Raw genomic sequence first — 14,584 nt, 5'->3', positions numbered from 1 at the left:
CCTGCTGGCTCCGTGCGGCAAGTCCATGCCCACATGTCCTGAAGCAGACCCTGCACTCCACTCAGGGAAGCAGAGGCTAGACCCTCATGTGTACATGTGTAGACATACACACTCACATTCCCGGAATGTCTAGAGCACAGAGTTAGAACTGGGTAGGTAATGGCTTAGGAAACCCCATAAATAAGACATGCAACTGAACTATGGGATAATTCTGTTCTTGGTGACTTACAACCTTGTTCCAAACCTCAGGACCGATGGTATCTGTACCCTTGTTTGTCTTTTAGTTCCTTTGAACTACCGTACGCTCCCTCACTGGAAAATAAACAGCGTAGAAATCTCCCAACCAAGATTCCTCTTCCAGCTACACTGACAAGTGGATCCAAATCCCGGAATTCCCAGAAAACAAAAGGTAGTGTCATGTTGGTCACAGGTGGTTTTGATCCAGTTTTCATGACGTAGCCGTTCAGTAGCTGCTAGCTGTGTGGTGAAGCCAAGGCAGTGCTGAGGGCTCACTGAAGCAGGCAGGCTGGGGAGAAAAACCTTCCCACGTTAATTTTCCTTTCTGAATTCTGTGCAGGTACAAATAAGTTAGTGGAGAACAGGCCAGTTGCCCTCTCGAAGCTCCTCCCTAGCAGTCAAGAACTCAGCAATACCAGCAGCTCAGAGGCTGAGAAGGACTCTCCTCCGCCAGAGTGGGACACGGTGCCAGTTCCCAGGCCCAGCAGCTGTAAGTGTGCGCTTGGAAGCCACTGTGGCCATGGTCGCCCGGGGCCAGGTGCTGCCAGGTGGGCATAGTGTTTCCGGAAGTGAATTGTGGGTGGCCAGGACAAGGAATGGTGCTAGAGACTGGGCTGCTTACACCAGAGAAGGTGAGAGAGGCCAGCGCCCCTCGGCCAGCTGGAGGAAAGCCTGGTGCCCCGGCCTTGTCTGGCCCTTTAACCTCTGCTCTCACCGGCAGCCCTGCTGGCCAGCTCTGCCAGGGCTCTGCTAGCTCAGCGTGGCAGAGGAAGCCATGAGTGTCCAGCTCACACTGTCGCTGTCGCACTGGACACCTCTACTGCCTTAGTGCCCAATTCTCCTGCTTCCCCCTTTGATCCTCCATCTTCCTTTGACCCCACCTTCAAGTACATATTTGCAGGACACTGCTGGCTTCAGAGCTTCAGGTTTGTCCACTAAGGCTGAGTCAGGACAGAGCATTAGTCAGAGGACTGTATGCCGTGTGCACGGTCAGGAGCCGTTCAGCAGCCCTTGGCTGGAGGTTTGCCTTGCTTGGGTTTCTGTTGCTGTAGTGAAACACCATTACCACTGAGGAGGAAAGAAAGGGTTCGGTCAGCTGATGCTTCCACGTCAGTCTGTCTTCCTAGAAGTCAGGGCAGGGCCTCAGGCAGGGAGGAGCCGATGCAGAGGCCACGCAGTGCTGCCTGCTGGCTTGTTCGAGGTCCTAGCACCCGGTCCACAGTGAGCTGGCCACTCCCATGGCCGGCAGGAAGATGCATCACTGGCTCACCTGTAGGCTCTCTAGGTGGGAGGTGACCCTAGCTTGTGAGTTGACCAGCCACCAAAAACTTTGTACCAATAAAGAATCCAAGAATGTTCTTGATGGCTTAAAAGGCATGAAAAGTGCCAAGGAAGACTGCCCTGGGGGAGGGGTGCCTGCAGCCAGAGGCTCTGGGACTTCGCAAACAGTGCGAACGAAGGGTCTCCTCCCCTCAGTCCTCCTTCCAGGCTTGTTTTGAGCTCCTCAGTTCTGTTCCTTCCGCCTTTGTCAAGTGCATCTGCACACAGAGCTTCCCCGTCAGCTCCCAGGAGAAACCAACACACACACACACACCCTGTGGTGCCTGCGCCTACAGGTGGCAGAGCCAGCCCACAGCCAGCTGGCTCTGTTGCTTTTAGGTCGATGGCACAGCAGAAACCTGACAGAATGTGGCAGAGCACAGCTGCTCAGCTCTGCAGCTTGGAAGCAGAGAAGAGGGGACAGGGAGGGACGTGACCGTGAAGGGCAACTTCCTTATAGTCTGTTCAGCTGCTGATCCACTGACAGCCCTCACAAGCCCGGCACCCGTGAGCACTGCAGTTGGAACAAGCCTTGAGCACAGCAGCCTTTGGGTCTAGTTCCTGTCCAGACCGTGTGTATCAGAGCGTGGTCTGTCCCCCGTGTTTCATCTTTCACCAGGAGGCAGGTCAGAGAGGGAACCACACAAATGAACAGGGAAGGAAGGATCTGGGCACTTGCACAGAAGTTGCCCTTCAACGTCAGTGTGCTGGATAAGCATTCTGTGCTCTGGAGACTTCCACGAGGTTTATGAATAACTCAGGCAAGAAATTGCACAGGCACGGCATTTGTGATGAGCACTGGGCATGAGCAACTGCAGAGCGGTTGTAGAGAGGTCGCCTTTATGGTCACGAGTGGGCAGGCTGCAGGCTAAAGCCACGATAGAGGTTATCTGTGCCTCTGGGGGCGTAAGAGAGAGGAGACCCTGACCATGGAGAATGGGGCCGTGGGCTTCAGGAGAAAGGAGCCACGCGCAGCACTGATGTCGAGGGTCCTGACGGGCCCTGAGGGTTGAGAGCAGCCGCAGGTGCTATGCGGCTTGAGCAGAGACGAGATCAGCATGGCCCAGATGGGAGGGAGCCCCGGGCTGCCGTGTGTCACACACAACTGGGCAGAGCCCTGGCGTGAGCCACTGTTAGGAGCAGCCCCCAGGGACACACAGCAGCTGTGTGAGTGGCAAATCTGTTGTCACTCCTCCTTCCAGTTTGAGTGCAGACATGACATTGAAATGATGCACATTTCTTAGAACCTTTAAGTGACTGCATTTCTTCATTTGTTTCCTTTATAGAAGCACTTGAATTTCAGATCAAAAATAACTGATTTTGAAGAGTCCAGATGAAACTGTCACATTAATGGGACCTTTTGTTAATTTTCAGCTACTGACAGTCTTTATAAACTGTCTCTGCAAACCCTTAATGCAGACATTTTCTTAAAACAACGCCAGACCTCGCCAACCCCGGCCTCTCCCCTGCCCGCTGCTCCCTGCCCGTTCACATCGCGGGGCAGCTACAGCAGTGTGGTCAACAGCTCCGCCAGGTAGGCCGCTCACTCCAACGTCACGGTCATCACAGCGACACGGGGACGCCACACTCTGGCTGCACATGAACCCATTTTCATTACCCGGTCCTTCACCTGGGATGAGCCCCTGCTTGCTCCACTGACCCCAGCAGTGACCTCAGTCCTGTCTGTGAATAAGTCTGTTACGGGGTTCTAGAACTGTGTGGATGCATGAGCAGGCTGTGACCTCAGGCACGCTGGCTCGGTGTCACTGCCGTGTGACATGCTGTAGAGTGACGCCTGCTCAGAAGCACACGCCTCCCTCTGTGCCAAGAGGCTCAGTATCACACAGGCACCATGCCCTCCAGACAGGCTCCTTGCAGAGAAGTCAGAGGAAGCAGTGACCAATGGGGTAGAGGGGCTTACTCGCCGGGGACCCCCACTGTAACCATGTCGAGGGGAAGGTGGCCCGACGACGGGCCCTGCCCTGCCAGCCGCACCAGCCACTGAAATTCTGACAGGTTTCTTTGCCAAGGGGCTTCCTTTGGGTTCTTCAGACTGTGATCTCCACCTTTTCCCTAAATTGTGATGCCCACCTTGGTCTCTGTCCTTGATTTCCCAGAACCCCTCATTTTCCATATGGTTACGCTCTCGTGGACCCCAGAGCACTTTTCCAGGGCTTCCCTGTGCTCTGAGCCATCCTGGACTGTCACCCTGGGTGCCTGACTCTCCAGTGAGGGGAGTTCTTTCCTTCTTGCTCTAGTGACACAAAAGCAAAGCAGCCGAGTGGCAGCAAGAGCCGGCTGACAAAGGCCGCCTCCCTCCCCGGCAAGAACGGCAACCCCACCTTCGCCGCTGTTGCTGCGGGCTATGACAAGAGCCCAGGTGAGTGGTCTGCACCCAGGGACGGTGGGCGTAGCATATGGCTGTCCGGCTGGGCCTCACACTGAGGCATAATCCTATTGCAGGTGCAAATGGATTTGCTAAAATTTCTTCAAACAAATCAGACTTTTCCAGCAGCCTTGGCATTTCACACATTCCTGTTGACAGCGATGGCTCTGACAGGTACGTGGCTCACCCTTGGCCAGCATCGAGCTTGAGACCCCCAGGGTGGGTGGTATCTTTCCTACAGCAGCCGCGTGGGAGGCTCCCCCATCTCTGTGCCCCCAGTGAAGCAGCCCTCCACGTGAAGCCGTAGACAGCCTGTCACTAACCACATTTTGTGTATTCCCCTGCCACGTCCAGCTCGGGTTTGTGGAGTCCTGTCAGCAGCCCCAGCAGCCCTGACTTCACCCCCCTCAATTCATTCTCGGCCTTTGGAAATTCCTTTAATCTAACAGGTGGTAAGTATCCAGCCCTGGGTCTGCAACAAGAAAAGGCATGTGACATGTTAGGGACACAGTACAGGAGACATGGCTGCCATCTGAGCAAGGGTATCTTTTTCAGTGCAACAGCTGGTGATAGGTTATGTGGACGCCTAGGGGAGGGGCAGGTTGTACTTGTGTGGTGGAGGGCTTCTGGGAACCCCCACATGCAGCCAGGCAGCCCTGGGGAAGTCTTCCCTAACACCCTTGCCTGGGGGCAGCAGGACACAGCAGAAGTGCATGCCGCTGGCTTGTGCACCCCAGCACCCGCTAAGGCGCTTCTCAGGGGCTCCTGCATCTGCTGGGCCTGTGCTGCCTTAGCCAAGAGGTCAGGGTCGGTCGGTCGGTCGGTCGGTCGGTCGGTCACGTCCTGGTGCCTCTAGTGATGATGACTGCATTAGATGCTAGCATGTGGCCAGAGCTGAGGAGGTCTGTGTCAGCTCACGTGCATGCCACTGAGACTCATCTCATCCCAGAGATGAGGAGGCTTGACCCACTGTCTCATATTCCAGCAGTTTTCAGCAAACTGTCGCGATCCTGCAGTCAGTCGTCCCAGAGAAGTTGGAATGAGTTCAGCAGTGGCCCCTCCTACCTTTGGGACTCTCCAGCCACAGACCCCAGCCCTTCCTGGCCAGCCAGTTCCAGCTCCCCAACCCACACAGCCACCGTGAGTGCCTGAGCCCCATCCTTGTCAGCACCAGTTCTGTCATGTGGACGGCTAACAGTCGACAGCAGAACTCCATTAATGGAGGCCTGTGCTGTCAGGTCACACTGCTTTGTCTGGTTCTGTCAGTCGATGCCAGAGGAGCCCTTCAGAGCCGTTAGAGTCCAGACAGTCTGAGGGAACTGAGAGGCTGTGCTTGAGGTCCCAGGTCCATCACACTCAGCCTCTTCCACGGGTGTGGCCTGGCCACCGAGTGGGGGTACAGGGGTGGCCCCACGCCTAGCTGTGAGTGAGTGCACTCGCTTCACTTTACATTCTCTACAAAGACAATGCATCCTGGAGTTCTCCGGCCAAGAGAACAATAGATTCATCTGACAGCGCCCGTGCTGCCAAGGCACCGAGTATCAGGCGTAGGCCTGGGGGGTTAACAAAAAGCACAGACATGGGTCATTCTGCAAGGAGAATGCCAAAGCTTTACTGAGAGACTAGTAATATATGTACTAGAGGCCAGGGAAGGAACAGGAGAAAACAATTATAGTCATAGGTCAGGCACCTGGGAAGTCCGTACCACACCGGGCAGGAAGGCAGGAATCAAGCTAAGCCACGGGATGTTTTGCTCTCAAGAAACCTGTGCAAAAAGCTCAGCTGGGGGTGTTGAGCCAAGCTCTCTGGTTCCCAACATTCATCCTTCACAATGATAACAGAGACTTTGCCTCAGAATGAAGACGATCATAGGAAAGCCTGTCTTCCTTAGAATAACTCTGACTCTGTCACAGCACCACGACCAATCTTAAAAGCAGACCAGCAAACTCTATATCCATCAGGTAGCCGGTCGGACCCTGGGCTTTGTAAACCACTTTTCCACACCACTTGGTAGCTTTGCGTCTTGATACAGGTTAGTGTAGCCAGGGCCCATGCAGGCGCCTATGCCCCAGGAGACCCAGGCACAAAAAACACTGGGTCCACCAGCCAGGCTTCGTCAGCCGTCAGTAAAATGTCAGACCCTGCTATGGCCAACTATCCGGAATATTCTGTAAAATTAATAAAAACTGGAGAAGTCTGTGGGCCACTCCTGCCCTGGCTCACCACACACTCAGTGTCGTGTTCTTTCTGTTCTGTTGTAGTCCATCCTTGGCAACAGCAGCGGCTTGTGGTCTAGCACCCCATTCAGCAGCTCCATCTGGTCCAGCACCGCCAGCAGCAGCCTTCCGTTCTCCACTCCACCAAACGCACTGCCGGGCATCAGCGTCCTGGGCACGGACAACCCCACGGCCGCCCACACCCCTCCCGCCTCCGCTCCAGCTGACGACTTGGGACAGACCTACAACCCCTGGCGGATATGGAGTCCTACAATCGGGAGAAGAAGCTCTGACCCTTGGTCTAATTCGCACTTCCCTCATGAAAATTAAAATTAAGCAAAAAACGAAGTGGGGACCCTCATCTAGATCATGATATGCCAGTTTCCGAGACATCTTCTGAAGGCCTCCTGCCGAGCCCTCTCCCTCTGCGGGCAGGTTTGCCCCACTGCCTCTCTCACATCTTTCTTGCAATTATGATACTCTGAGATTTGCTGTTGTGCTTGTAGACACAAGTCTGGACTCGGCCACAAACTGCTGCAACCTGTCCACCTGAAATCTTCTTGACTTACCCAGTTCCCCACCTGTCTCTTCCTGCCTTCTTTATCTGTAAGAACACAGATTTGGCATTGCAGTTACGGGAGTGATTGGAATGGATTGAGAAGTCCTGGCATGTGGCAATTTTACTAAATTACCAAGTTTGGTTTTTAATAATTTCACAATATTATGCGCCAAGATCTAATTTTAAAAATGTATGAGGACTTTGTGCTGAAAATACAGAGTATTTTTTTAAAGTAAGGCTATCTTGGTTTAAAGCAGATTACAGAAATGTGAGCCAGCATCAGAGGGTGGCCGCACGTAGCGCCCGGTGGGAGCCACGCGCGTTCTCTGTGCTGTTTGTACCTGAGGTGTGAACCATTTGTATACCTGAATTTATTTTAAAGATAAACTGAAATGCACATAGCCAAGTCTTGACAATACAAGATTGTGTATTTCTTAAAATACAACTTTGTGTTGTACTTTGAAATAAATGATGCTTTTTTTCAAAAGCCTTGAATTGTTTTGTTTTGCTTTTTTACACCAGCTGCATTTCCCGCCACAGTTGACCCTGGTGTCACTGAGTGTCCCTCTGGAGGTGATAGGTAAAGAGGTGTCTGGCCTGTCAGGACTACAGCCAGCTGTGGGCTACTAAAATCCTCCTGGTAATCATAGAGGGTCTCTGTCAGGGACTGACCCAGAAGCCTGTTGGGATTCATCCAGGAAGCAGCTCTCTGCCACCTCTGACCTAAACAGAACGGCCTCGGGAAAAAGCTGCTGACATCTGGCCGTTCACCGTGTCAGTGCACCTGAAACCTTGGGTATCTGTACTCAGCCTCTGAGGGGCTGTGGAGTTTCCAGATGAGTGACCCTTGATGGCACAGAGCTAGCCCTCAGGGAGGCCACCCACACATCCACTCTGCAGTCATCCTTATCAAAAATGGGCCTTGTGCCAGCTCGCCAGTGCATTTGTGAGGCGGCATTTCCTGACCCAGGAGTCTGCTGACAGGAAATCCTGTGGCTGAAGGGAACCAGGAAAGCAACAGACCTGGGGTGGCAGGGTGGGCCACTGCAGCTGAGTTCAAACCCCCAGGATCCCACAACCACATGAAGCCAGGTGTGGTAGCCCAGAGTTCCTGTGCTGGGAGGTGGAGCCACAGAACCCCCAGGACACTAGGCAGGGAGTGAGTTCCAGGTTCAGTGAGAAACGCACCTTAGCAAGCAAGGCGGACTGGATCAAGGTGCCTGCCTTACCCACACACATGTGTACCACACATACATGGGTGTGCACCAAAAGAGGTGGGTCCAAGGGAGAAGCTGGGAACAGGCAGGGCCTTAGACTACCCACAAGAATGCCCAGTGTTGCAATCCTGAAACCTGGGGCAGTCGACGGGGAGGGCAGAGGAGGCGGGTAGAAGCCATTTACCCACCAAGAAAGACTCTTCAGCACTGCAGCCACACCATCTGTGTGGATGGAGCTGAAGCTGAGGAACAGAACCACGGAGGCAGAGAAGCCCGCGTCAGGACAGCAGAGTCTGGGAACTGAGTCCTCAAAGACACTGGAGTCTGAGGCAGAAATTTGCACACACCTAAGACAGTTCTCTTTAACAAACTGTTGACCCTTTTCCAGTGATAGGTCTCCTATAGCTTCTTCAGAAAGAACCCACAGTCTACACAGTAACAATAGCATACTGCATTACATCAATCTGGGTTCTGATTTCCCTGGCAGTCCGCAGTCCTTGCAGCTCTAGCATGTTTTTCTTGTCCGTATTTCCAGGATCTTACAACTTCTCCTAGGTTACAGCTGTGAACAAACGTTCTGAGGCCAGCTACAGGGTGAAGAAATCAGAGTGCCCTTCGCTGGGCCCTGCTGTGTGAATGAACCATCACATAGTATGGCTTCAAATCTAGCCCACCCTGCTGTCCATCAGGACCAGCAAGGTCTCTAAGGTTTTCCTCTTAGGGCTTCCTGACAGTCAGAGCTGGCCCGAAGAGTTGCTTCCTGGCCTCCTAGTCCTGCTGCATAGCAGTCTCTCTTGTGCACTTAGAAAGTGAGACACCGCCCAGAGCTCAGCCCTTCTGGAAGTCCAGCAGCCAAATTCTACTACGTGGAAATGTGTCAGAGTCAAACCAACAAAAGACCCTCAAGACGGTGGTGTGGACTGCTCAGAAGGTCATGCTGTTGGTGATGCCCTAGACGCTGCTCCAGGCCTGACAGGAGGAACCAGTGTGTCTCTCTTGGCCCTCAATAAAGACAGGGTTTCACTGTGTAGCCCTGGCTGTCCTAAAACTCACTGTGAAAACTAGGCTGGCCTGGAACTCACAGAGATCTGCCTGCCTCTGCTGGGTTTAAAGGTGTGTGCCATCACTGGCCAGTGTCACGGACTGTCCCAGCCTGGGGGGAGGGGGGGAGGGGGAGGGAGGGGGGACTCATGTCCAAGGGAAGGGCTTTGGTTTTCAGGAAAGGCATAGATAGGTTCAGCGAGTGACAAACAGAAACAACCACAGAGGCCGCTTGAATCTGAATGTATTTAGGAGCTCTCAAATAAGGATTTTTGTACACAAAAAGTCGGTATTACCATTTTAAAAGATGTATCCAGTGAAGCAGGCACAATTATCTATCATAAACATTTGGCACAGGGAAATGTAAAATCAATTAGGTATAATGTTTCTCATGTAACAGATTTAGAGGATCAATTTACAGATAACATCAATGTTTTTGATTAGAATGTAGAGTCACTTGTAATTAATAGCAAACCTTTAAAGAGAGTTTAAAGTTTCTTATACCCCCTGGGTCTTAATGAGTTTTTGTGAGTGATCCTTATCTAACATTTAGCTTTTACGTTGTAAAAACTTCTTGACTTAATCAATGCTTTCTAAGGAAAAGAGGAAATTGAGAGTAAAACAAACTGCTCTGAGGACTACGGCTCAGAATTATTGTCTAGCTAGAGAGTTCCACAGCCTTCCCAGGAGACTTCCTCCTTTGGGTCGATGGCCTCAGCTTGTGGAACTTTTTGTCACACAGAACTACTGGGGTTGGTGTGGCATCTCTTCCTTTTTTATTTTTTTATTTGAAGCTCGTGGATCTCTCTTTTGGCAGTGGAAATGGAGGAGAAAACTAGTCTGAAAATGAGTGGACGAATAAGGAGAAGAAGAAGAATTATTCCTGTAGTCACAGCGACGACAATAATCCAATGTAACCAACTTACAGGGTTCAGAGACCGCAGACCAAGACTAGTAGACTGAGCCCATCATGTGCCTTGCTCATAGCTGAAATTTGAGTTTTTAATTGAGCCATATCATGAGTAACATTATTATCTTTCCAAATTCCCAACAAATGATTTTTAGTAAGAGTCCAATTATGTTGTTTATCATAGGCTAATGGTGTTATGTATATATATCGAAAACTGGCATGGCACCTGTAGAAAGCTGAACCTTAATATTTTCTACCTCTTGCCCTAATTCTAAAACTACATCCTCTAAAGCATTAAGCTTTGCTTTTAATTTTTATCTATAATATGTTGCTTTATTTGTGTCAAAGAAACATTATTATTTAAATCATTAACGAATTGTGCAGTCTTTATTTCTGAGACGAGCGCGACTTATGAGGTCACAATAGCGATCATATCTATTAAGCACTAATATTAAGCATTAGGTATTAAGCACTAATACCTAATATCAAGGCTGCCACAAAACGCTTTGGTCTAATAAGCTCATTAAGTCTTTTAAATACCTGTAAGTCTTCATTGTCAAACCAAGCATCATCTTTTAAATTTATAGGAAGCATAACATATGCAGGACGTTTCACCAGAATCATGACTGTTGTATATTTATCTATGTCAGAATCTATACAATTAGTAAGTCTACATGCATAGCAATTAATCATACAATGCAAGGAAAAAACGTGACGGTTTTCTGTTTCTTTTCTGCATGTATTCACCTGGAAGTCTTCAGACCTCATGCATTCATGTTGGTAATCTCTCTTTTACTTCTGGGGGTAAAGCTAATATTTTTTTCAAAGATGACATGAAATTGGGAGCAAAGTGGGGTAAAGAGATGGCAGGAGACTTGGAGGGGGAGGGGAGAATCAATAAAAATCAGTAATTATTGTATGCATGTGTGAAACTTCCAAAGAAAAATAATATACTTTAAAAGTCAGTTCTGGTTTTGATTTTATTTTTAAAGATTTTTTTTTTTTTTGAGACAGGGTTTCTCTGTGTAGCCCTGGCTGTCCTAGAACTCACTCTGTAGACCAGGCTGGCCTCGAACTCAGAAATCTGCCTGCTTCTGCCTCCCAAGTGCTGGGATCAAAGGAGTGTGCCAACATCACCTGGCTTGTTTTGATTTTATAAGATCCAGCATTGTGATGTGTACAGAGCCATATTGGGGCAGTCTTGCACTTGGTCAGAGTTTGACTTTGGTCAAGGTTAACTTCTCCCAGTTAGCCAGGATCCTGCTCCACCTAGGGTGGAGCGCACGTAGTAAAGGTTAAGTTCATTGTTCCTCCAGGTATAGGGATTCCTGAATTAAACAGGTGACCCACCCAGCTGCCGGAGCAGTCAAGACGAAGACCTCCAAGAGAAGCTAGACAACTTCCACCGGAACTCAGCCTGGAGTCTGGGGGGAGGGTTTGCCCAAACTGTTAAAAGGTCCGGCGCCATTAAAGTTTACGGCTTTGATCAGTGAACATTGACTTGGCCGTACGTTCTTTTCGCCGCTCTTCCCTATGACCCCAAAATTCTCTCAACAGGTAACCCGGTTTACATGTAGCTGCTGGCGGCTACAGTGATGCTATTAAGGGCAATTTAAAAAATAACAGTGAAGAAAATATTCTAATAAAATATTAAGGAATTATGATTAAATATTATAATAATAAAATCAATGTAATATTCTATAAAATATGAAATTTAAGAAATATACTTGTGCCGGGTAGTGGTGGTAATCCCAGCACTTGGGAGGCAAAGGCAGGCAGATTTCTGAGTTCGAGGCCAGCCTGGTCTTCAGAGGGAGTTCCAAGACAGCCAGGGCTACACAGAGAAACCCTGTCTCAAAAAAAAAAACAAAAAAACAAAAAAGAAAAAAAGAAATATACTTGTAAACTTCCAAGGGGACAAAGAACTAAGAGAAAACTCAAAAGTTTGGGGCTTTTTGTTTTTTTGTTTTTGTTTTTTTTAACTTTAGGGGTTGGAGAGATGACTCAGTGGTTAAGAGTACTGGCTGCTCTTCCAGCAGTCCTAAGTTCAATTCCCAGCACCCACATGGTGGTTCACAACCATCCATAATGAGATCTGATGCTCTCTTCTGGTGTGTCTGAAAATAAATAAATCTTTAATGTTTTTAAGCCTTATTATTATTATTGTGTGCAAGCACAGGCATGCAGGAGGCGTTGCCTGTCTTCAGAAGTCCTCTGTCAGCTCAGGCAGAAATTCAGTGTTCATTACCCACTCTGTCTAGTCCACTTTATGACTACAAATTACCCTGGCCCAGATAACCCATGTGAATGAAATACAAGGTATGACCGGTAATGTCCGGTTACTTCATTTGGAATGATGCTTCAAGGTTGAACATATTACAGCACGTTCTCAGATAATACTCCCTAGATGTCCGTGGTGAATTTGACTTATTTATCAGCTGGTGAAATGGACACATGCTTTTGCTCTCTCCAGCATTCGGCACCACACAATCACAATCTCCTCGTCCTGGTCTCTGTAAGTTTCTGAGGGGCTAAAGAGAATGTTCTTGTAGAGGACTTGAGTTCGATTCCTGACACCCATATCTGGCGACTCACAACCACCTTTAACTTCAGTGCAGGGGGCTCTGACGCCCTCTTCTGGCCTCCTTGAGAACTGCATTCAAGTGTGCAAACCCATACTCTGACATACATGTATACACAACATTAAAAATAAACATATTTCTCATGTGTGTGGTATGTGTGTGGTGTATGCATGTTCACATGTGTGTGCTTGTGGAGACCCGATGAAGGAGGAGATGCTGGCCTCAGCCACAGGCTCCCATAGTGAGACAATGCCACCACCCAGCCCAAGGGTGGCCCACTGCCACAAATCGGCCCCCAGAGTCCTGAGCTGTGGGACCTGCAGAACGTCCACCGTATCTACTCATCAGCTGGATCTACCCAGTTCAGACCCTCAGCTTAACAGGTGCTATAGACATGGGCCCCCAGTCTCCCCCCAGAGCCCAAGTCCAAAACAGCTGTCCCTAAAGCCACACCACCTCCAAACCCACCTGGTCTGGGGCCCTGTCACATCCCTATAGGCTGTGGAATCCCAACAGTGAGCATTGTGACAACGTGGACAGTGCGGACCAGGGACCCGCTCAGGAGAACAAGGCAGATGCAGCGTGAGTTTAAAGCCAGCTTGAGCCAGAAACTGAGCTGGTGGACAAAACTCTGGGTTCATTCCCCTGCACCCCATAAAACTGAGAACGCTGGCCCCTGCCTGTTATCCCAGCACAGGAAGTAAAGGCAAGAGGGTCAGAAGTTCCAGGTCACCTCTAGCTACACAGTGACTTTGAGGCGACCCCAGACTTCAGGAGACCCTGTCTCAAAAACAAGCAGACAAAAATGGGGGAGGGGGGCTGGAGAGCAGGCTGAGAAGTTCCCTTCCCAGCACTTGAAGACCAGGCCATCCGTAATTCTAGCTCCAGGGGACCTGACACCCTCCTCTGACCTCTGTGGTCACGAGCACGCGTGCGATGCACCGACAAACATGCAGGCAAAACATTCACAGGTGCAAAGATAAAACCATAAAGCTGAATGGCGACTCAGTCTCTCAGCCATTTCTCCCCGCACACCTTGTCACGGGAGCGCGATCGGAGGGCAGAAGGAGCCAGAGGCTGCAGAGTGTCCGCGGCCACGCTGGCTGGGGGCGACGCCCACACTACCGGGGTGGGGTGGGGGAGCCGCAGGAGCAGATGTAATGGAAAGGAATCATGGGACAGGGGTGGGCTCAGCCCCCGCTCTGACCATTCTCCTGCCCTTCTCCCGGGCTGCCGCCGCCCCTCCCCCTCCTCCTGGCTGCTGGTGGGTTTTCTCTCTAAAGCCAGGTTCTAGCGTCCTTGTAGTTCCCCAGAACCTTTGAGATCTTCCCATTCCTTGTTCTACATTTATTTTCTCTTTTCAGTCCACGCACCCAAAGAAAAACTGAGGCACCGGAGGGCTAAACGACTTGCCCCCGGGGCAACTGGGACTAAATCTATAAGCATAGTTAAGGCTCTTTCTAGGGGTGAGCAGCAGAAAAGCAGGCCACAACTAAAGCACAGGCCACACTAAATACAAAGGCGCAAGGCTAGGATGTGTTCCGCGAGAGGGTGCGGAGCCCGGGTCGCAGAGACTGGCAAGAAGCATCCTGCAGTCCGGCCTGGAGTGAACCCTACCGGCGGCGGCACTGAGGGCGGGAAGATCGAGCGAGTCTGCATTCTGCTCCCTGGCTGAGAAGCTGCCAGGAACTGAGCCCGCCTTTGCCTTGACAGTGGCGCCACCATGTGGTCATCTCCTAGAACTGCACTCTCTTCTCCTCATTGCCTGGCCTTTCCCAGTGTACCACGTGGATGATGTTTTAATACCAAATCAAATAGAAATGCTGACCATAAAAATAAATAAAAACAAAAAATGTATTTAGTTTCTTAAACGTTTGTGCAATAATGTGTATCATTGGGCTAGAGAAATTGATCAGCTGTTAAGAGCACTGACTGCCCTTCCAGAAGACCTGAGTTCAAATCCCAGCAACCAGATGGTGGCTCACAAGCATCTGTAATGGGGTCTGACGCCCTCTTCTGGTGTGTCTGAAGACAGCAACAGTGTACTCACATACATTAAGCAAATAAATATTAAAAATAATATGTGTCATTATCCAATAACAAGTGAATTTTAGGT

The 14,584-nt window shown here is 50.2% G+C and overlaps 1 protein-coding gene across 3 annotated transcripts in view; it reads left to right on the top strand.

Moving 5' to 3' along the window:
• The window catches only part of Tmem131 (transmembrane protein 131), a 141,647-nt gene extending 134,439 nt beyond the window's left edge, over positions 1-7,208 (top strand). Inside the window, exons 34-41 of one of the 3 annotated variants that reach the window (XM_052192990.1) lie at positions 285-409; positions 578-727; positions 2,932-3,091; positions 3,816-3,937; positions 4,021-4,117; positions 4,298-4,395; positions 4,932-5,083; positions 6,205-7,208. In XM_052192990.1, coding sequence (XP_052048950.1) covers positions 285-409; positions 578-727; positions 2,932-3,091; positions 3,816-3,937; positions 4,021-4,117; positions 4,298-4,395; positions 4,932-5,083; positions 6,205-6,489 — 1,189 coding nt within the window. In that variant the 3' untranslated portion in view covers positions 6,490-7,208. Of the gene's footprint in view, positions 1-284; positions 410-577; positions 728-2,843; positions 2,867-2,931; positions 3,092-3,815; positions 3,938-4,020; positions 4,118-4,297; positions 4,396-4,928; positions 5,084-6,204 lie in introns of those variants that run through there. The other 2 variants (XM_052192989.1, XM_052192991.1) reach the window with 2 other exon arrangements.
• Positions 7,209-14,584: the final 7,376 nt, after the last annotated feature.

The sequence above is a fragment of the Apodemus sylvaticus genome, chromosome 9 (assembly GCF_947179515.1).
Source record: "Apodemus sylvaticus chromosome 9, mApoSyl1.1, whole genome shotgun sequence".
Classification (NCBI taxonomy): Eukaryota; Metazoa; Chordata; class Mammalia; order Rodentia; family Muridae; genus Apodemus; species Apodemus sylvaticus.
The sequence above is the reverse complement of the archived record's forward strand: the minus strand, read 5'-3'. Positions and strand labels throughout refer to the sequence as shown.